Raw genomic sequence first — 21,180 nt, forward strand, 5'->3', positions numbered from 1 at the left:
AGTACTGTACATTCGCACAAAACTTCTGAGAAACAACCTGTTTTAATCAAACGCCACCCATTACGTCATGCACAAGACCACTCACAAGACACCAAAGAAGCAGCAGAGTTGAGGACAATCAGATTTGTAGGATTAACTCAAAATCTTTGGTTTCTATAAGCCTAAATGATTTGCATGTTTCATCCTCTCTTCCTAGTGACAGCAGAAGTGATTCACAGAACATCGCGTCTGTGATGCAGTGTCGGAGAATCTATATTTGGAAACAGTCGTGAGTCTAACCGGCACAAACTGGCTAGGGGGAAACCGGTACTCATCAAGACATTAGTCCTCCTGAGGTTGAACGTAGTCCTACAAGTCCCCTTCAACATGAAGAATTAACCCAATAGTCCTGTTCAACTCAGCACCCCCTATCTCTTGTGTTGTCCTCTCTCTGTTTGGCATATTGTCTGTCCTTCACCGAAGGTGCGGGGTATCCGCTCAAATCAGCGCTGTGATGCGTGCTGAATCAGCAGCTGTGTCTTTAAGATCATACTTTTGGCATAGGCCAGCAGTTTCGGCATACAACTAAGGAGGGAAACGAGGTGACTTTTGTTTCGGTAACTGTGAGGGATAAGATATGGAATTTTGATAGATGAGAATTTCTATCATGTGGCATTTGATGTTCAGATGTCTGAAAGCCAAACCCTCCTCTATTGTTTGGCATAGGCTAATTACCTCAAAGGCTTTATCATAAACGCAGATGATATCACCTCATAGGTTGCGTAAGGGCGAGTAATCATTATCAGCATAAGGCACAGTGAGGATCGTCTTAGAAAGCGAAAGAGATGGAGAGAAAGGCTGGAAGGAGAGACGAGAGGCTGAGAGGTTGGCAGAGGAGGGGGAGAAGGAGGGGGAAAGGCGGAACAAACCGGTGTGCCCGGATACACGCTGTAACGGCTCGCCCGCACTGCAGATTAACTCTTGCGGCTCCAAGGATGCTCAAGACTGGTGAGTAGAAAATACCCGTACCCGTTCTGTGTTTTGGTTCTATCAGTGTGTGGATTCAGTGAAAAGGGATATCCTGTATATGTAATCATTTCTGACTGGCGATCAGCAGGTAGATGGAGGCTGGTACAGGTATGTGACACATCACTGAGTTGAGATCTGGTACAACTCAGTCCTCTGTTGCTTTCTCTGTTTTTGCTCTCTCAAATTTGGGGGTTCGGTGTCTCGCGTGCGCATCCTTTCTGTCCTGTCGGCTGATGTACCTCCGTTTAAACGGCTGGACAACACTGTATATGTTGCAGCTTCTTCTTCCCAGTGTTTTTAATTCCAGGGTCCGTTTCAGCACCGTGAGCTGGACAGTTCCCCCTTTTTGAAATACAATTATGGAGAGCATGTTTTAAAATCCACCAAGTGAGCACAAATGTGTTCTGAATCATGAGCTAACTTCTTCGTAAATACACGCCGTTCTGGCTATTATTTTCTTGGTGTCCTTGCTGCATATATTGAGCACATCTATGTTCCGGGTTCGTGGCTTGCATATCTTTAGTGAGCATCGTTGGTTCAGATGCAAATCGACTACACTGTATAGATCGCTGAGGGTCGACTCAAACAGATACTTTACCATTAAAAGTTGCGACCGTTCCTATTCAGCTCGACGGCACGTGTCTCCACATTCAAAAACATTATCGCAGTGTAGATTATCTGCTGATGTTTTCTCTTACCTGATAACCAGCATTAAGACTCTGACTACACAAAGTGACAGCTGTGTACTAGATAAGTGCATATGTAGATACAAGAGGGATGCAACATTTGCATTTGTAGTGCAGGAGCTTGAACAACAAAAGTAGTGGGTTTTTTTAGGGGGGGGGGGGGGGTAATGAGTATATCCTTCTGCTTTGCAACTGAGTGTCCTTTTAGTTTGGCAGTTATATTTTTGGTCATTTGTTGTGAGAACAAAACTGTGATGGGGTTTGTAACATTAGTGAACTAAAAATGTTAAGGGGCAGAGGAGAGACAAGAGAGTTGTTCAAGTGTTAAATTAGAATATTCAGATGATTGGGAATTGATGCGGACACTGTGATCATTTCTGTGTGCAGACAGTTGATAACTAATGTGTTTTTAATTAACAGCCACACAGGCTGACTTACACTTCATCAGTCTAACCATTTTGGTTTAATGAAAAAAGTCTCTGCAAAAAACACTAATTCTGCCTCCAGTACACATAATTCTCATAAGTCATCCACACACACACACACACACACACACACACACACACACACACAGAGTTAGGTTCACTGAGAATTTTGAAACTTTCATCATGACCGCACAGGAAGTGTACTTGTGATGTGTTCTGTCTCCTGTCCTAACAGTGTGGCTAGCATATGCCAATGCATTTTACATAAACGTAAGGGCAATTAAACTGTAATATATCATGACCTTGACTGTGTCACAGTAAGCTGTTTTAAGTCAGATTTGCATGTAAACTCTACTAGATTGGATCGCCACGTACTGTAAGTACTAAAACATACTTGACACTTAAACCTTAGACATAATGTAAGAACACAGGACCAAACAATCCTTGATTTATTCCCAGTGTGTGCTGTAGTGATTTTTCTTGCTCAGAACAAAATGTATTGATTTTAGGGTATGGGTTGGACAACATTTGTTTGTGCACTCTAGGCACAGATTGATTGATATTACATCCACAGAAAAACATACTATTCTATCAAATGCTAAAGAAAAAAAACATATTTGGTGTAGATTTTTCACCTTCCTCTCCTTATAGAAAGTCTTACACAATGCAGAGTTTTAAGCAGGGAGGTCATTTTGCCCTCTCCTCTCGTTGGCTCAATGATCAAAGGCATATTCTCTGTGGAGTAGGACTACACAAATTTTCCTCACTGCACAGAATTAAGTGTGTATGTTTTAAAAGGGTGTGTTATTGATATATGTTTTGTGGTGTGGGGGGGGGGGGGGGGTATGGTATGGTATACATTTTCCAGTGTTAGGGATGTGAGACTGTGTATGTTCTTGGGTGTTTCAGTCCAGGGATGACATAATTGTTTTTGGGTTTGCTGGAAACAGTAATAAGACAAGATACAAAGAAAACTGTAGATTGATGGAGATGATGTGGTTTTGAAATGGAGGACTCCTCTTCTGGCGATGATTGTATATAATCATTTATTACTGTGGGGATAAGCATGGCTCGCATTGATGTTAATAACAGTCAGAACCCTTAACAATGTTCTTTTCATCCTTGTCAAAACAGAGAGTATAGGTTTTTTGTTCTGTAAAGAAAGAAAGAAAGAAGAAAACTACAAATTATTTCTAAAGAAAACTGCTGCACAGCCTTTGAAACTTTATACACCTTGTAGGGATAGAAGTTCTCTTAAAAGGAAATCTCTCCTACAAGTTGTATAAAAAGGCTGGAGTTCACGAGTTGGCATCTTTTTTTGTTTGTTTTGTTTCATTTCTTTTTTTCTGCAATGTGTATGTAGAACAAGCGATCCTTGACAGAGGAGGATGCTCACATACAGTGTCAAATGACTGTCTCTGTCTTTTTCAGGTTAGAGGGACTTGAGATGATTTGGCTATATCTTCTCTTCCTTGAACCACCACCATCACATCTTTATCACGCTATCTGGACCAAAATCACCTCATAAAACAAACCACAAGCAAGCCGAACAGCCAACCCATCTATTACACTCTTCCTATAATGACTCCATCCTGAAGGAACAGAAACACTTCCAAGTTCTGCCAGCTTTCCATTGCAGCAGAGGACACTGACAGACAGAGACTGTTTGTCAATCCAACGGCCCGACGGTACGAGGGCAGAGCCAGAGTCGTTCAGTCAAGTGTTGTGGGGCCGGGTGTGTGGCAGGCTGCGTTTGCCGGATGCAGAACATCTTTGAGCAGAACTTGGACATGGCCACGGCTCTGCTCGCTGGAGAGAAGCTAAAGGAGCTCATTCTTCCGGGCTCCTCACAGGATGAGAAAGGCGGAGCGCTTGCCGGACTCATGGTGCAGCTCAAGCTTGAGTTGCCGTTTGACCGGGTCGTCACCATAGGAACCGTCATCATTCCTATTTTGCTCGTCACGCTGGTCTTCACACGGAACTTCGCCGGTCAGTAATGCATCTCAAGGGACGGAACGTTTTCCACCACATGAGTATAGAGAAGAGCTAGCTTTGCATAGAACAAAAGCCATCTAAAATTCTTCCTCAGATGATACATCTCCCCATTGATGTCCAGCCTATCTTCTGAGCCTTTGAGTTTTAGTCTTAGTGATCCAAGTTAACTTGGTCAGACTTTCCACATTTATTCTAGGATTGCACACTTATCTAGAGGCATTAGTTTCAGTGGTTGAGAAATGTTTACCCAAAAGGGCTCTGTGTAACTCTATATCACAGTCCTGTGTGAATTGTGAATATTAGATATTATATGGTAATCACCTGCAGCACTATCATTGGACATCACGCCAAACTTTGAAACCATCAACAGCTGTAACTCAAACGGAAATGCTTGTTTTGCTACAGCGTCTGATGGGTTAAATACGCAGTGCTGAGTTTTGTGTGAGAGAGATCAGAAAAGAGATTAAAGAGAGGAGAAGAGAGAGAAAAGGAGGGGAGGAAGAGGGTGGGGGGGGGGGCTTTACAGTGAGTGCTGAGTCAGTCTGACCGCATAGCAGCACCAATCAACTGTGACTGAACACTGAGAACTCCACTGGGGAGACACAGGGGCGGAAACGGGGTGGGAACCAGCCCTCACTATACATCTTAAGCAGTTGAGAGTGCAAAAAAGGATTGTGTATACCGCTTTTGGATATGACTGCAGAGTCTAAAAATACTGAATGTTGTCATGTTTTTTCCCATCTCTTCTTCATCAGAGCAAGTTCTCAGTTGCTTACAATGGAGAGAGAGACAGGACAGATATGCAGGCTAATTTTTTCATCTCTTTTTTAACCACATAACTCACATCCAAGGGAAGACTTCCAAAAATCGCACTGAGCGTGGAAAATGCAAGGATAAGAGAAACTAGGCTGTTTAGTCTATCCAAGTCTATTCAAAAGTCCTCTAATCTACAGTTCAAACTGTCTTTACTCTTTGGCTCTTAACAAATGTTCAGCAGTGTGCATTTGTGTGAAACAAAATCTTATGGTCGGGGCATGAATAGGGTGCCTCCCATTGCATCTAAAATACTCCTTCCATCTGGCGTTATTCTATTCCACTGATGTGCAGTAAATGCTCCCCTGGGCTTGACTGGCTGCTGAGCTGCCCAGCCCTCACCAGTAAAACTCAATAGCTGGGAAAACCAGCTCCCAAAAACGGCATACAGGCATTTTATACAACAGAGCATCTTTTATGGTAGCCACCCGTATCTAGTGTTTCGTGTGTTCGTTTTGTAGCAAATGCTTGTGATAACTGTGATCTAAATTCTCTCCCTTCCCCTCCTTTTAGAGGAGTCTATATACTGCTACACTCCACACAACTTCACCCGCGACCAGGCCCTGTACGCAAGAGGTTACTGCTGGACGGAACTACGTGATGCTGTGCCTGGTCTAGAACCTGAACAAAGACCTTCACTGTTCGAGCACAAATTCCTTCCCTATGCTCTTCTAGCCTTTGCTGGTATCATGTACATTCCTGCCTTAGGCTGGGAGTTCCTGGCCTCCACACGCCTCACCTCTGAACTCAACTTTCTCCTTCACGAGATCGACAACTGCTACCACCGGGCAGCCGAGGGTCGAGCTCCCAAAATCGAGAAGCAGATCCAGTCGAAGGGGCCAGGTATCAGTGAACGTGAGCGACGCGAGATCATTGAGAACGCCGAAAAAGAGAAAAGCCCCGAGCAGAACCTGTTTGAAAAATACCTGGAAAGACGGGGACAGAGCAACTTTTTGGCCAAGCTGTACCTTGCACGACACCTGGCCATAATCTGCCTCAGCTCCATCCCTATCACCTACCTGAGCACTTACTATGCCCGACAAAGGCAAAACGAGTTCACCTGTGCGTTGGGTGAGCCACCTGATGTTAGCAGCATTCCCGAACTGCGACTGAGTGTTAACTGCAAGTTGCCCGCTGTGCAGCTGCAGCGTATCATGGCCGCGGTAGACATTGCGCTGCTCTGTACCATGAATCTCATCATCCTGGTCAATCTTTTGCATTTGTTTGTGGTGCGCAAGTCCAACTTCGTCTTTGACAAGCTGCACAAGGTGGGCATCAAGACGCGGCGACGTTGGCAAAAGTCGCAGTTCTGCGACATCAACATCTTGGCTATGTTCTGCAACGAGAACCGCGACCACATCAAATCTCTAAACCGGTTGGATTTTATCACCAATGAGAGTGACCTCATGTATGACAACGTTGTACGGCAGTTACTGGCGGCGTTAGCCCAGTCAAATCATGACGCCACCCCGACAGTGAGAGACTCTGGCATTCAAACTGTGGATCCCAGTATGGACCCTTCTGTAATAGGCGTGGGGGAAATGGGAGGAGAACCATCAGTCATCAAAAGGCCTCGGAAAAAGATTAAGTGGATTCCCACATCTAATCCCCTACCGCAGCCCTTTAAAGTAAGGCCATTAAAAACCCTGCTCCATCATAATTACCATTGTCTATGACTGGCTTCAGTTTACAAACTACCAAACTACTGCAAATCTGGCAGATTGCTTTCACTATTCAAAAGAAACTTAGCAATAAAAATTGATTTTACCCTATAAGTTCATGGACAATTATGAGGGAATAAGAGCAATGCCTAACAAAACCTCAAGCAGGAAGAATCGTCATGATAACTAATCTGCAACCAGGTTTGCATCAACTAATGTTACATGCAGATGGGAGAGAAAAGCTTTCCAGCTTCTATGAATTGACTTATGTCAAACTTCCTTTCATAATTGCAGCGGTGGACGTTTCTCCTTGGCTTAATACATAGTAAAGTTAATCTAAATTAACATTCAGAGTATTACAATAGACCTCTTGTGCTGTGCAAAGAAACCAAATCTCTATTTAGGAGTGCTCAGTAAAGTATGACAATTCATAAGAGTTTTTAGTGAGGACTCTTACTGATATGTTTTTAACTATATGTTTGTCCCCAGGCCTATGACTCTCCCAGTAAGACAGCTTTTAAACCCTTTACTATTCAGCACTTCAAAACGTAATCATCAGCTGATGTTTTAGCTTCCATATGATTTGCTTTGTGTTGTCATCAAAGTGATTATCCTGCCATTAAATATATATGCTCAAGTTTAATTTCTGCAGAAGGTTCCACTGTCATTTATGGAGGATTTGCTAATTAAACTTTACTTAAATATATGAGTTCAAATTGCATGTCAGGCCAAACCCAAAACTTTTGTTAAAACACAATATTCAAACTTCCTGTATTTCTCATTTTTGCATAGATATGATTGAGCATGACCTACAGTAATCATAGCAACATTCTCTTGCTTGCAGGAACCCTTAACACTAACACGGTTGGAGAACAGTATAAAGAACGACAAACCCAAACCATTACGGAGGAAGGTTGTGGCAGAAAGCATCATTGCTCCAGTACTAGACAGCAAGGGCACGCAGCATCCATGTTCCAATAAAGGTACTATTTGAAAAAAAAAAAAACTGTTAAACTATCCGGGGGTTTTTTGGGTGTTTTTTTTGGCCCAGTGCCTTGAAATGTCAACAATTTCTAAATCAAGATTCTTAATGTTTAATTGCCTTCCTAAAATGTGTAAAAATTGTATTGTTAGTACTCAACAAGTCATATGCTGCAGGATATATGACAACATATCACTGAATAGCCCTTTCACCTGACTGTATCTCCTGATACTGTGTTTCAGCTACTCAGATGAACAACCCTGGGATTGAGAAGAAGCATACTCGCAATTTCTCCTTGGATGTTCATCCCTACATGCTCACCATTCAGAAGCCTAAGCCAGAAACCACCAACAACCCTGAACCACAGCCTGCTGAACAATCAATGGACTCAGTGTACATAGAGGGTACGCACAAGGTCGTCCACGTCTCTACCTCTCTCACTGGTACGATTCAGCTGCCTCGCAAGAGTCCTGTCACCTGGGCAACCAGACCTTCCAAAACCTTACTTCATGCTGGGTGACATTTGATAGAGACAAAAAAAAAAAACTCCACATTATTGAGAGCTATGCCTGATGCATTATTCAGCTGCAGAACATACATTTTCACAAAACTGGATGTATTCCAATGCATCAGTAGGGAAAGATAAACTTCTAGTAATGTCTAACCATTTTTAAACATAGTCTTTGTTAATATTTTCAGCTACAATGTCCTCTTCTTCTTCTTGTTTTTTTTTGTTTGTTTTTTTTAGAAAAGAAAGCTACTCCTCCACAATCCACCACCACTGCCTTTTCTACTGTCACCCTCCCCACTACGTCCTACCTGAACGGAGGCACTTCAAACCTGCCACCCTCCGGGTCACCTGAAGCTAAAGAGCCTCTCACACAGCCCCTGGACCCTGAGACTGAGCCTGCACCCTTTAGCCGAAACCCTGCACACCAGCTGCTCAGTATCAGGCACACCATGTATGAGGAAGAGGAGGAGCAGGACCAAAGGGACAGATTGACAGAGAGACCCGGAGAACTCATTGCTGCTGGGGAGTGCTGAAAATATACATGCAAAACCATACACACACGCACACGCACACACATGCACTTATGCATGCACACACACATACGCACACACACACACACACACACACAGATACACACACACCTTACTTTTCCTCTTCTTAACCTCACAACAACACCTTTCTGGCAGTGAGCATCTGCCAGTATAGCACCCTCCTAACCTCACCTACAAGTCCTAATCTTCCTCATGTAAGACTCCTTGAAGAATACTGGTGAACTATCATATCAAGATGCTTACAGGGGTAAAAAGCCGACCTTATCGACCAACGTGAAGACAACGGCTAACGTCTCTCTGAAAGCTTCAAAGCACATCCAACTCATCAGCAGAACAGAGCGATCAGAAAAACAGATCGTTGAGACAAGGAAGAGGAAAAGAAAAAGAGCAAAGGAAAAGAAAAAGACAAAGATCAAGCACTAGGTGGATGAATGCTCTCAGAAAGACAGCACTGAGAGTAAGACAATAACACTATATCCTGGGATCGTGGTGCTGTGTTGAATGGATAATTACCCTCAGTGGCCTTCCAGAGAAAGAAAGCGTAATATCAGGGTACACAGAGGGTGTCTAAAGAGCTGTTTTGTGCAAATTTACACTGAGGCTAAAAGCACAAAACAGATCCTATGGTAATTTTTTTTTGTAAATCTACAACAATTGCAGTATGAGATACAATACTTGTTGTCACCCTAACTGGGGCACCATTTTAACATCACAGGGGACGCAATATATATCCACATATATATATATATATCTTTATATATGCAAAATATCATAAATGTATGGTTGCAATAAGAAGCATCTTCATAAAACATACAAGAACATATGGCCACACATTTTCATCATTTAACACACAGTCCAGGAGCTTTCCACTTGAACAAGACCATAATGATGTCGCTATGGATGACTGACGTCCAAGTTCATTTCACTCACATGCCATTTGTGCTCTTAATTACTGAGATTAGCTTTCTCACTCTTTCACCACAGACATCTAGGTCATGAAAAGGACGGTAAACAAATGTGACCCCGAACTCCGAATTCACTCGAGTGAAATGGATGCTCGCATGATGGAACGAAGATGGCTTCTGAGATGAATCAGCTGTCAAAGTCAACAAATTCGAATTTGTGATCATGTCAGCTTGTCTAGGCTGACAAATTGGATGCCTGGTGTCATGAAGCCGCACAGGAAAACTGCCATCTGTTCAGCACAAGAGCCAACTTTTTTGATAATGCCTTTTGGTGAAATGCTCAGATACGTTAACGTAAGCCTTCAACTCTGGAAAAATCGCACTTAGATGCATGGACTTGTTCCACTGTCCTGAAAGCACCTGTTAGAACAAGTGTCTGTCAATGTTCCACAACAAAATTCCGATTCCATCTGCATAACATTTTCTTGTCAATCCCTCAACGGTCCATTTAGACTGACATATCAGCAATGACTCAACCACATGCCCTGCCAAAGACAGCAAACACCTGACAGTGAATGAGTAGGAAGTAGAACCCTTTGGCATTTGTAGTCTTAGAGCAAGGACACATTTAGGAGGTAGTTTTCCACCCATTCTTTCTACTCTACTCATGAACACCTGTTCAACAGCTTTGACAGTGACAATGGGCATCGAAAACACTGATGATGCAGACAAATTGTTGAAACAGATAGAATTACAGTTTAAATGCAGCCAAGCAAACTTTCACGTAGTCAAACATGGTTTTCAGATGATCTCTGAACATCAAGATATCAAGATGCATTACTAAGGGTGCTAATTATGTGCACTTCAAAATGGAAGTGTAAACTAAGTTAAAGTCAACCGAGCTTTACCGAACCCAGCCGTCCATTCTGTGTGCTCATAGCATCCAAAATTGAAAAGTGATTTGATTATGGAATCTATAAATGATATCAGGTAATTGGGCCCTCTAAATTGCAGTTAACCTGCCAAGCAGACACATTATCTGTCTCTCCATATTTTGTCTCAAAACTGTTGAACTTAAGAGATTAAATCTGACCTAATTTATGCACGTTGTTATGTCTTATATCCGTAGACTAGTTAATTTATTTACCAAGTGAGATGAGTTTAGAGTAATATCTCCTTGATGACCTTTCCAAGGCACTCACAATATCTCAGTTTGAAGAAAACTTGTGAGTATACTTACAGATAAGCTTAGATACCAATGGCAGGTGATGTCCACGAAGAGTTTCTTTACAAGTGAAGGTAAAGATGTTTGCAAAAAAAGCCTCTGTAATGTAAGGGGAAACAATACAAAAAAAGAATAGACTGTCTGCAAAATTATATCCTGCAATAGTGTAAGCTGGAGCCCTTTAACCCACCTTTTGAGTTTCTGTGTATTTTAATTATGGTACACTGTCAGCAGACGACAGTATGAGCTGAAAATGACAGTATGAAAATGGCCATTTTCAGGATAACAGTGTGTCTTTTACTGAACTAATAATAATGCTAACATTGCTAATAATGATACTCCTATTATTATTATTATTATTATTATTATTATTATTATTATTTGGGCATTACATGGCCTGCAGCTGCCCTGTGTCTTGAAAATAATTCAGAAAGAAATGTATACTGGACCAAGTATATTCACAGTATCTTAAAATATTGGAAAAACATTTGGACCAGATTTGTACAGGCCAGTTATCTCGTAGTCTTGACCTGTAAACACTTGCGCACACAAACACTGGTGCATCAGAAGACACTTGGAATATAAATAATAACACAGATGTATTGTATGTTGTTTTTGGTGGTGTTGTTAGCTGTTCTTTTCTGAGTGGACCTCAGAGAGAGGATAGAACTGTGAGAAGTCTGATTGTGTGGCTCTGTGACAAAAGAGAAGATTGTAGAGTGAAGTTCTAAATGCTGAAATGTAGGTACTGAATAATAAATGTTTTTAACAAAATTTTTGTTTAAAGTGATTGCTAATTCAGAACTGTTATTCATGAGAAAGGCATGACAGCAGGTGTCTTCAAATGTGATGACTTAAATTTGAAAAGGTACATAAGGCCTATGTCATTGTGCATGAGACAGGCACAAATTACACGGACGAAATGAGGTTACACCATGAATTCCACTTATAAACAACATCTATCTATCTATCTATCTATCTATCTATCTATCTATCTATCTATCTATCTATCTATCTTTTAAATTATATATCTACTGAAATCATGATGGACGTCAAATTCTCGTCAGTTTTGGGGCATAGCATATATAAATAATTAACGAACTCGCGAGCAAACAAATACATTTTGAGTACACAAAATGCGAGAGGAAAAGGAAGACGACACTGCAAACGAAAAAACCCCACGTCTGCATAAGCCTCTCTAGGACACTACAATAACCAGAAGGCATTGCCATTAATGGACGAACGGGTGACGAGTAACCGCATGAAGCAAACTGTCTCGAGTGTCTTTTGTAAGTTATGAATTTTATTCTCAAGCATTTTTCATGACATCAAAAAAATATTTATATGTTAATATCTATGTCCGTACTGAGCAGGTAAACTGTCATGATGACTTTCTGCTCGAGTACGTGCCGATACGACATACTTTAGTCAAGTGAACTGAGTCTTTGGTTTGCTAACGTAGCTAGCCAGTCAGTCAATCCCCAGCTAGCAACTAAGCTAATCGAGGTTAACTATTGGGAAAATGCTAACCTAATGACGTTAGCGACCCAAAAAAATAAGTTGGCGAAACTAACTATGTGGTTATTTTGTCATAGCCCCGCTTAATAGCTGTGTCATCTTGCTACTCATCGTAAGAATTCAGAGTTAGTGGAAGACTGTAAGTTAGTGTAGTATAAAATCTCAAAATGACATCAGGTAAAGGGAGCTATCGATAAAGCCGGTACTTATAAGCTTTGATATAATTCGTAACGTGGTGAAGAGCAAGGTGTAGCAATTTAGCTCAAATAGATTGCCTAGCATAACCACTGAGATTGCAGTTATTGCTAGCTAGAATTGCTGTACTAGCAAACTACATTAACCCGTAGAGAAGTGGTTGCTTCACGAGACTAGGTATTTATTTCTAGTATGTTTCTGTATTGTGTGACGGTTAACAATGTCCGCAGTATCAGATGTGATTTTGGTTGATATATGTTCTTTTATTTATACCGGTATTTATGATTTGTCACATTTTGTCGCTTAAAGGGTTAAGACACTTAAATCAACAGCGAAGTTCACAAGATATGTTAAACTGGTTCTCACTCTGTGAAGTTACATCACGGGTGTTATGAGGTGTAGGCTGTGTGTTTTCATTATCCGTAGGTTCATCTTTCGGTCGTCTGTAAATGGTTTTCGTTCGAGTTAGAAGCAAAAGCAGCGCAAGGAAACAGTTTAAATGCACTTCAACAGTAAGGTAGATTAGTCGAAGGGCTGATACTGACAACTCTTTATATGTTGCGCTAGCTAACTAGCTAGATATGCAGTCTTGTCTGTATGTAACAGCTAGCAAGGCTGATTGTTTTATTTTATGTTGTATTTTATGATTTGGCGGAGTAACATTGGAGACATGGCCCAGTTAGCCAGTTAGGTTGTGTAGGTAATATTCTATATACATACGTTTATTGTCTGTTCTGTTAAATGTACAGTTTTTTGGTTGTCAGAAAACGGCTCTGAAGTGTTATTAAATAGTGCAGTGTGTTTCAGCATAGGCTCTTACAAGTGAGTTAAGTCAGCTAACATGACTGGCACTTGGGTTAAAATTCTGGCTCGACTGGTGACCTCAGTGTGTTGCAGTTTAAATGCCTGTTTTATGAATTTCGTTATGTTTATGATTTTACTTTAGCCACGGGATTGAAGAGAAACCTGGCTTGGCGTTAAATCATGGAACAAGACAACACTTCTGAGGTAAGACGGGGACAGCGCGAAAACTTTGTCCTGGGAAAGATTTTAAGCGCACAAGTCGGTGTTTGTTTAGGTGGTCTCTTCCCACGGGGTAGAAACATATCGTGCAGTTGTATGCTCTTTTCTTGATGACATCTGTTTGACTGTAGGTGGTAATCCTTTTCTACTTTATCCCACCTTTGGAGCTAAAATGAATTAGGATAAAATATTCACCACAGCCTCCTTTTCAGGAATTATCTAAAACAAAAAAGAATTGGGAATTAGGGCGAGAAGTTGTATGGTATAGTGTAAATCTATTCGGATACAGTATTTATTTGTTTGCATTTGTTTTCATTACATATATTCTTATTTTAAACTTCTGTACTGTAACAAAAGGGGAGGGGCGAGGTGAAGCGAGTCATGACTCCTAGCGGCGTTTCTCAGTCTCCCTCTTCTTTTTTCCCCACCTGCAAGGGCTTCTTTCTAACACAAAGATTTAACCAGTCCTCGACTAAATTGTATTATGAAATGAGTTAGTTCAAGATTAGGCCTAATACCCCTTTGAAAAATGTTTCAGAGTGTTAACTGTTCATATCTAAACACCAGAGAAAGAGATATGAGCAAGCCGTCAACAGGATGAGGTTTAGGAATAAGACGTATAAGTAAATAATTTTATTATTTACTTAATTTCTTTTTTCCTTAAGTTGGATTCTCCCTCTGTGTGTTTATAGGATGAATCTGTTGGTCCTCCAGAGGATGAGGCACCGCGCCGGTTTCCTCTTGGCCTCTGTAAGTGACGCCATTTATCTGTACTTTCCTTTCATTGGGTGTCGTACACATTTTTGATCCTAGTGGCATTGTATCAAATGAATTGGCGGCACTTTCAGCATCATGCATTTTGTGTGATTGATTGTAATCTGTCCGTCACATACCTTGATCTGCCTTGTTGTAGTTTGAACCTATGGAGCTGTTAATAGGTTTTCCCCTAGCTGAACAGGATGGACTAGTTCTTGTTAGTGATATAATCTGTGTGTCAATTTGTGACTTAATGAAATAGAAAAAAGTTTGTCTATATCTGTAGGGAAGTTTGTGATATGTAAGGCAGACAAGTGCGTTCTTTTTGGGTTTCAGTTGTCAGGAATCTCCAGTCTCTGGTAAAGCCTGTTATTGGAAGGGTAATTTTTGTTTATTGGTTTGTTTTGTTTTGATTTACATTAGACAGCAGTAGTGTGACTCAGTGGTAACTCCGTACTCCACTCCTGAGGCAGATGAGATTGGATTTTGGCCACTTGGGTGACTGTGACGGGCTTATTAGTGAACTTTAAAGTTATCTAACACAGTTACAACACCCATAGGACACATGTATAGTCATTACCCTATCACTGCCTGCATGGAACAGCTCTGTCCATGTTTAAGTTTGTATGTAATGTGTCAGGTGTAATGTTTCTTTTCAGACGTATGCTTGGAGTTTGCCTGAACGTTTTAATATTTACAGCATTTCCTAGTTTCATGTCAGAGAGGTTTACTCCTCTGAAATTTCTTTCTCTCTCTCTGTGTGTCTCTCTCTCCTCAGCGGACTCGGAGGCCATGGAGGTGTTGTGGCAGATGCGGACCCAGCGCCGACAGGCCCAGCCCGATCTCCCCGACACGGTGACGCGTCTCACCACCCCAGAGGGAAGCGTGGTCTACCTGGTGGGCACCGCCCACTTCAGTGACAGCAGTAAAAAGGATGTCGCCACGGTGAGGAGAAGCTTGTTTTTGTTTCACTGGCGTTTGTTTGTCTGAATGGCCATTAGTCAAAAGATTGAGTATATGTCTGATCTGATACCTTGGTAAGGCGCCAAATCCTGTTCAGAATCCTGAACGGAAACGTAGCGTTTCTCACAATTACAGAATGAAGCGGTGTCTTTCCGTGTCTTGCTGTGCCAAATCTGTTTTCTTTTTCTCTCGGGTTCCTGAGAGCTCTCACTAGTTTCTAGCTGTCACTCTCTGTCTCTGCGCTTGTCAGACAATCCGTGCGGTGCAGCCTGACGTGGTAGTTGTGGAGCTGTGTCAGTACAGGGTGTCCATGCTTAAGATGGATGAAAAGACGCTGCTAAAGGAAGCTAAGGACATCAACCTGGAGAAGGTTCAGCAGGCCATCAAACAGGTGAGACCAATGAGAGAGAGAGAGAGAGAGTGAGGGCAAGAACCTCGTCTGTGTCATTCATATCTTTTCGTACAGGATGAGGTTTGTGTTGTAAACGGAGATAATTGTGTTATCTCTACATCTGTGGTTTGATGTGTATATTAATGGAGTGTATCATTTGAATTATCACACACAAAGACAGTCTTTGAACAGAAATGAATTCAGCAGTAAATTGTTTGTCATAAGCCAATAAAAAGAAACCTTTTATGAGATCTTTTCATCGTAACTGTGTAATCTAATCACCATATTATCTGTGCGCCTGTTTTGGTTGATTTGAAATATAAGTGAAAAGGGAAGGAAGAGAATTAGGTTCCTGTTATGTGAGTTGTACTAAAGTTTGGTGATGGCATGTAGTTAGAAATGAAAATGGCTTTTGAAACTGTGTGTTAAGCACACTCCCCCTCTCACACACACACACATCTCTTTCTGTTTATCTGATCTTTTTCAGAACGGTGTGATGTCTGGCCTCATGCAGATTCTGCTGCTCAAAGTCTCTGCCCACATTACAGAGCAGCTGGGCATGGCACCAGGGGGAGAGTTCAGAGAGGCCTTCAAAGAGGTCAGCAGCACTCACGCGCGCGCACACACACACACACACTCTCACGCACACACACACACACACACTCACAGATGTTTCTACAAACAGCCTTTCCCTCTCAGTTCCTCTCCAGTTTTTTAAAACACATTTACAGATCTCACGCTAACATATTAATTTAGCAGCATGCACTGATGAGCGTTAAGGTGTATATGGAAGTGATGGATATAGAGAAAGTTTGACACTGCACTTCAGTGCCCACTGATATCAGATTGGTACTTTGCTGCTACTTGTCTGCTTTTAGAGTTTCTGTCTACGTTTGATGTGTATGTCAAGCTGTTTGATTCCATGTTATCCTTTTCTCAACAGGCGAGTAAAGTGCCCTTCTGTAAGTTCCACCTAGGAGACAGGCCGATCCCAGTGACGTTCAAGCGTGCCATCGCTGCTCTCAGTCTGTGGCAGAAAGCTCGTCTGGCATGGGGATTGTGCTTCCTGTCTGATCCAATCAGGTGTGTGTCTTACTCCACCTCACCCAAACCTTTCTTTTAATATGCAAGGTAAACCTTTCCATACCCTGGATGCCTTCATCAGAATGAAGATTGCATCCTGCAGAATCACAGCTGCTGATGAAATGAAATATCATACAGCGTGTGTGTTTGTCTGTGGGTCTTTGTTAGCAAAGAGGATGTGGAGAAGTGTAAACAGAAGGACCTGCTGGAGCAGACCATGTCAGAGATGATCGGCGAGTTCCCAGCTCTCCATCGCACCATTGTGGCAGAACGAGATATCTACCTCACTCACACGCTGCGACAGGCGGCCCGCTGCGTAGAGGCCCCACCTAATGCTGAGAGTGAGTGTCACACAAACACACACACACCTTTTAGTGTCACTGTTTACTCAGTTTTACTAAGAATAGTATTGTTTACGTAGAAATTAACATTACCAAGAACCCTTGCTGTTATGTCAAGTACTGGTATAGTGTTGAATAGTGTCTAAAGCTGTAAGTGTGTGTTTATGGTCTGTCTTACAGAAGTGTGTGTTTGGTGTGTGTCTCACAGAAGTGTGTGTCTGTCTCACAGAAGTTTGTGTCTATGTTGTGTCTTACAGAAGTGCCTGCTGTTGTGGTGGGAGTGGTTGGGATGGGTCACGTCCCCGGCATTGAGAGGAACTGGGACAAAGAGCTCAACATCCAAGAGATCTTGAGGTGTGTGTGTGTGTGAGATAAATGTGATAAAACGGAATGAAATGAATGTTGAGTGACTGCAGTCATGGTTCACTGAACAGGCTGCTTATTTTTAATCAGAGCTAACAGATAGGCTAGAAAAGGGAACCGGTCCTTTGTGTAAGAATTTTATCAAGGATAAAAATAGGTGCACACTCCGATTACTCAGTTTGGCTCAAGATATTCATCTAACCCAAGGTCAGGACTGCACTATATTACACGCCGAGGGTTCTTAAGAGATTTTATTGCCTGGGCTTAATCCTCACCTCTTTCCTTATAGGCAACATGAATCATATTCATTAAACTGTCAGTCATAGACAGATCACACGGTCCCGACCAAAAGTATAGAGCTCCACATGCTTGACACAGGCTGTCCAAAGTCACCAGGGTATTTGGCCGAGTAATTGATTTAGCCAGTTATTGAGGTTAATCTTTCAATCAGATACTAATTATTGCCTGGAAAGCCAGCTGAGAGTGCTCTCAAGCCAGCTGATTCTTTTAATGAGCTACTACTGAATTGCTGTTAACGCCAATGTGCACACCACCTTGTAGAAGTGACATTTTCCATCTGTCCTGTTGGACCTTTTCAGTCTATCTGGAATAACAGAGCCTCTCTCTCTCTCTCTCTCTCTTTCTCAGTGTGGCGCCGCCCTCTCGTTTTGGATGGGTACTGAGGCTGGTGTTCAAAGGTGCCATGCTGGGAGCTCTGGGATATGCCTGTTACCGTGCTGGAGGGGGTGTGGGGAGAGCGTTGCTGTCCTTACCTGCTGTCCAATCACTACTGGAGAATATACGACCGCCTCCCGCCTGACCGATGCCCTTTTTTTCCCAAAACAGGCTCGGACTCTTAACGACCGAGAAACATCAGGACATCAATACTGAAAAACCAGTGGCCTTAACTACAGGAAGGGGTGCAGGGGGAAGGTAGTTAGGAGGGGTACAAGTTCACGACCGTTGTGAACCGAACTGGATTTTAAGAGAGTGGCGGATATTTGTTCCACTCCTCTGTCTTTCTCTCTGAACCCTCTCCCATCCTCTCTGTGTCCCTGTCGACACAGGACCGTACTGCCAAAGAACCAGGACAGTACTTTTCCTTTCACCTCTCTTCTTATCTTCTTTGGTAAAAAAGAAAAAAAAATTGAATCTCTGACTTTATAAGAATTTACAACTTCTCTTCCTCATAGTCCTTATACCCCCAGTTTCTGTATTCCAGAAATGTGATATTTATTTTAGTGTGAAAGCCCCCCCATGTTCTCCACACTGTTATGTGCTTTATTTCATGCCCAGTTCATCTGTTTGCAGAAGAGGAAGTCTCACCTAACCATCAAAGGTGTCGTACTGGAGAACAGCAGTGACAGTTCGTAGCATTTTCCCCTCCCAGTTTGTCCCTATGTTGATTAGCTTTTCATCAGTGAGTGCGGTCCAACAAGCACCCATATTCAAAGCCAGCTCTTTGCCAACTTGATATCAAGATCATTTAAAAAGCCATTTCCAGGAAAGAATTATGGTCGAACCAAAAAAAAAAAAAAAAAGTTAAACCTGAGGGATCATGATGGATTTTTCTTTTCCGTTCTAAAATCAAATAGGTTATGTATAGTGTATGAATATGACCAAAGTGATTTCTTTTTGATTATAAATGTTCTGGTTTTTTTTGGTTTTTTTGTTTTGTTTTGTTTTTTTGTGGAATATGTTGATTTTTAGATGAAATTATCCCCATATTGTGTTGTGATATCTCCAAAATCCTTTCATTTGTAAGTGACGAGTATTTGTACTGGTTTCAGTAAACTGTGGTTTTGGGGTCGGGGAGATCCGTTGCAGAAATGTACACTATGCCTGTGTGAGCTTACAAATACTGCCGGTTACATTCTTAGCCAAGTGCTACTACTGGTGTACCCACACACATCATACCAGGACTGTTCAACCCAGGATCTAAGATCCATGTTTAGTCCTGTGTATTCTAATCGCTGGTGGTCAATTTTTCAATGAATTCAGCTGATTGACCACAGTGTGATCACGCCTGAATCCTAGGTGAAGGGCTAACATTCAAGAATTAACTGGAATGTCTCCCCACCAATCTTGTCTTGATAGGTGATTCCCCTTATAATTTGAGCCCACTGTCTCATGCATAGTTACTCATTTATAACTTGATGAAAACACCAATTAATATGTCTGGCTACCTCTGACTTTGTATGCATTTGGATTTTGAAAATGGCTTTACAAAAAAAAAAAACACTTGCATAGTCGAACAAGTCGGGAAGTGACGGTTAGCTTGTCCCCAGCAGCTTGTGAAATACTAGGTTTAACATACCATCAAGAAAAGCTTATCTGTCCGGTCAGGTCCTTATACTAACCAGAAATGAGTTTGACCTGATGGTATGTTTTAGTTTTTTTTTTCCCCCCAGTATTCCTAGTCTGGAATCCTAATTAAGCACATACTTCAACATTTAGAAAATGTAAAATCCCTTTTTACTCCCTGTGTTTATGCAAGAGCTGCATCTGCTGCAGTTCGTCGAGCTGGATGTACTGTTTTTTTTGAAAAAGGCAAAGAAGCAATGTGCACATATTTAAGTAAAGACGATTTCATGTTCCTCCGACCTTTCCATTTATCAGTTCTGAGATGCAGTTCCCGTCATTACCCGCCTGCTGGAGTTCAAATTTCAAATGGATTTTCTCAATTCTGTGTGGGGAACTCTTAGAGGTGGTTCATTAATATGCTGCACATTAAATGAGAGAACACTCTGTGGACAGGAAGCGTTGGAAACGTGGGACACATGCACTTTGATAAAGAAGCCATTACTGGAATTCGTGTTTTTATCTGGCTGTCTGCTGGGGTTTGCACTGGTATGGTGAGAAATGCCGCAGATCAGGTTGCTGTCTGTCATACAGTAGTTCTGGGAGTTTAATGGGTCAAAGCCTTATTCCGCTTTCACCGCTGCCTTGTTACATGTTAGACGGTCTCATACATCAGCTTCCTCAGCTTTGTCTCTCTCATTTGTTCAGCGCTGATGAGTAAGGAGTAATGCTTGATTTGTCCTGACTCAGTGAAGTGTATAGAATTTGGGGTCCAATGGGAAGTGAAATGTCCTTTTTCAAGGGTGCATCACATGGAAAAACGTTTAATGACAATTTGACTCGGTCTTGTGGTCGTAGATGAAAGTGAACGCTCACAGTCATGCCCTCTTGAAAATGCACCCTTCACTTTCGGACGTTCTCAGATTGAGGTGGATGAAATATCACTATGCATTATGAGCCAATGGGGATTAACGATATGTGGGGAAACTTGCATGTATGTGATGAGCTTTTAGCGTGCTCTTTGTCAGTTAGGAATTGTCTGTATGCAAATGTATTTGCATGACTATTAGTACAAGGTAACTGAGCCCTTGATGGATTTTGAAGAACTGTATTGACTTGCACAACTGAAACGGATGCACACAAGCCACATCAGATTCGATGATTACTCATTGACTTTATTAAACATTCATGCTAGTTCTCATTCTGTCTTAACTACCAGTGTTTACTCAATCTACATGAAAGAAAGTGATTTGTGAATGCAAGATCCAAATGTCTCAATCAGTGTTCTTTTTCTCTGTTTCTGTCATTGCAAACAAGCCAAATATAAAAGCCTGATCTCTGTACTGAATTATAATGCTTTTAAATTAAACAAATCTTTAAACTCATTTGTATGTCTCCTGTTTTTGTTTGTTTGTTTGTCTGTTTTGGACGCTAACTTCATTCACAGGTAAACCACGTAAGTCCTACGAAAAATACTTTGTATG

General features: G+C 41.7%; 2 protein-coding genes across 2 annotated transcripts; both read left to right on the forward strand.

Annotated features, from left to right (window-relative positions):
* Positions 1 to 3,879: 3,879 nt before the first annotated feature.
* Positions 3,880 to 8,614, forward strand: panx2 (pannexin 2). Its single transcript, XM_030790955.1, has 5 exons — positions 3,880 to 4,108; positions 5,441 to 6,555; positions 7,433 to 7,571; positions 7,813 to 8,013; positions 8,319 to 8,614. The coding sequence occupies exons 1-5, from the start codon at positions 3,880 to 3,882 to the stop codon at positions 8,612 to 8,614; spliced, it is 1,980 nt and encodes a 659-aa protein (XP_030646815.1).
* Positions 8,615 to 11,984: 3,370 nt separating this feature from the next.
* On the forward strand, positions 11,985 to 21,081 carry trabd (TraB domain containing). The gene is made up of 10 exons (XM_030790325.1): positions 11,985 to 12,051; positions 13,422 to 13,483; positions 14,191 to 14,248; positions 15,033 to 15,199; positions 15,468 to 15,608; positions 16,096 to 16,206; positions 16,552 to 16,691; positions 16,860 to 17,032; positions 17,290 to 17,386; positions 18,044 to 21,081. The coding sequence occupies exons 2-10, from the start codon at positions 13,460 to 13,462 to the stop codon at positions 18,213 to 18,215; spliced, it is 1,083 nt and encodes a 360-aa protein (XP_030646185.1). The 5' UTR covers positions 11,985 to 12,051; positions 13,422 to 13,459; the 3' UTR covers positions 18,216 to 21,081.
* The last annotated feature ends 99 nt before the right edge of the window (positions 21,082 to 21,180 follow it).

Source organism: Chanos chanos, chromosome 13 (assembly GCF_902362185.1).
Source record: "Chanos chanos chromosome 13, fChaCha1.1, whole genome shotgun sequence".
NCBI classification, from domain to species: Eukaryota; Metazoa; Chordata; class Actinopteri; order Gonorynchiformes; family Chanidae; genus Chanos; species Chanos chanos.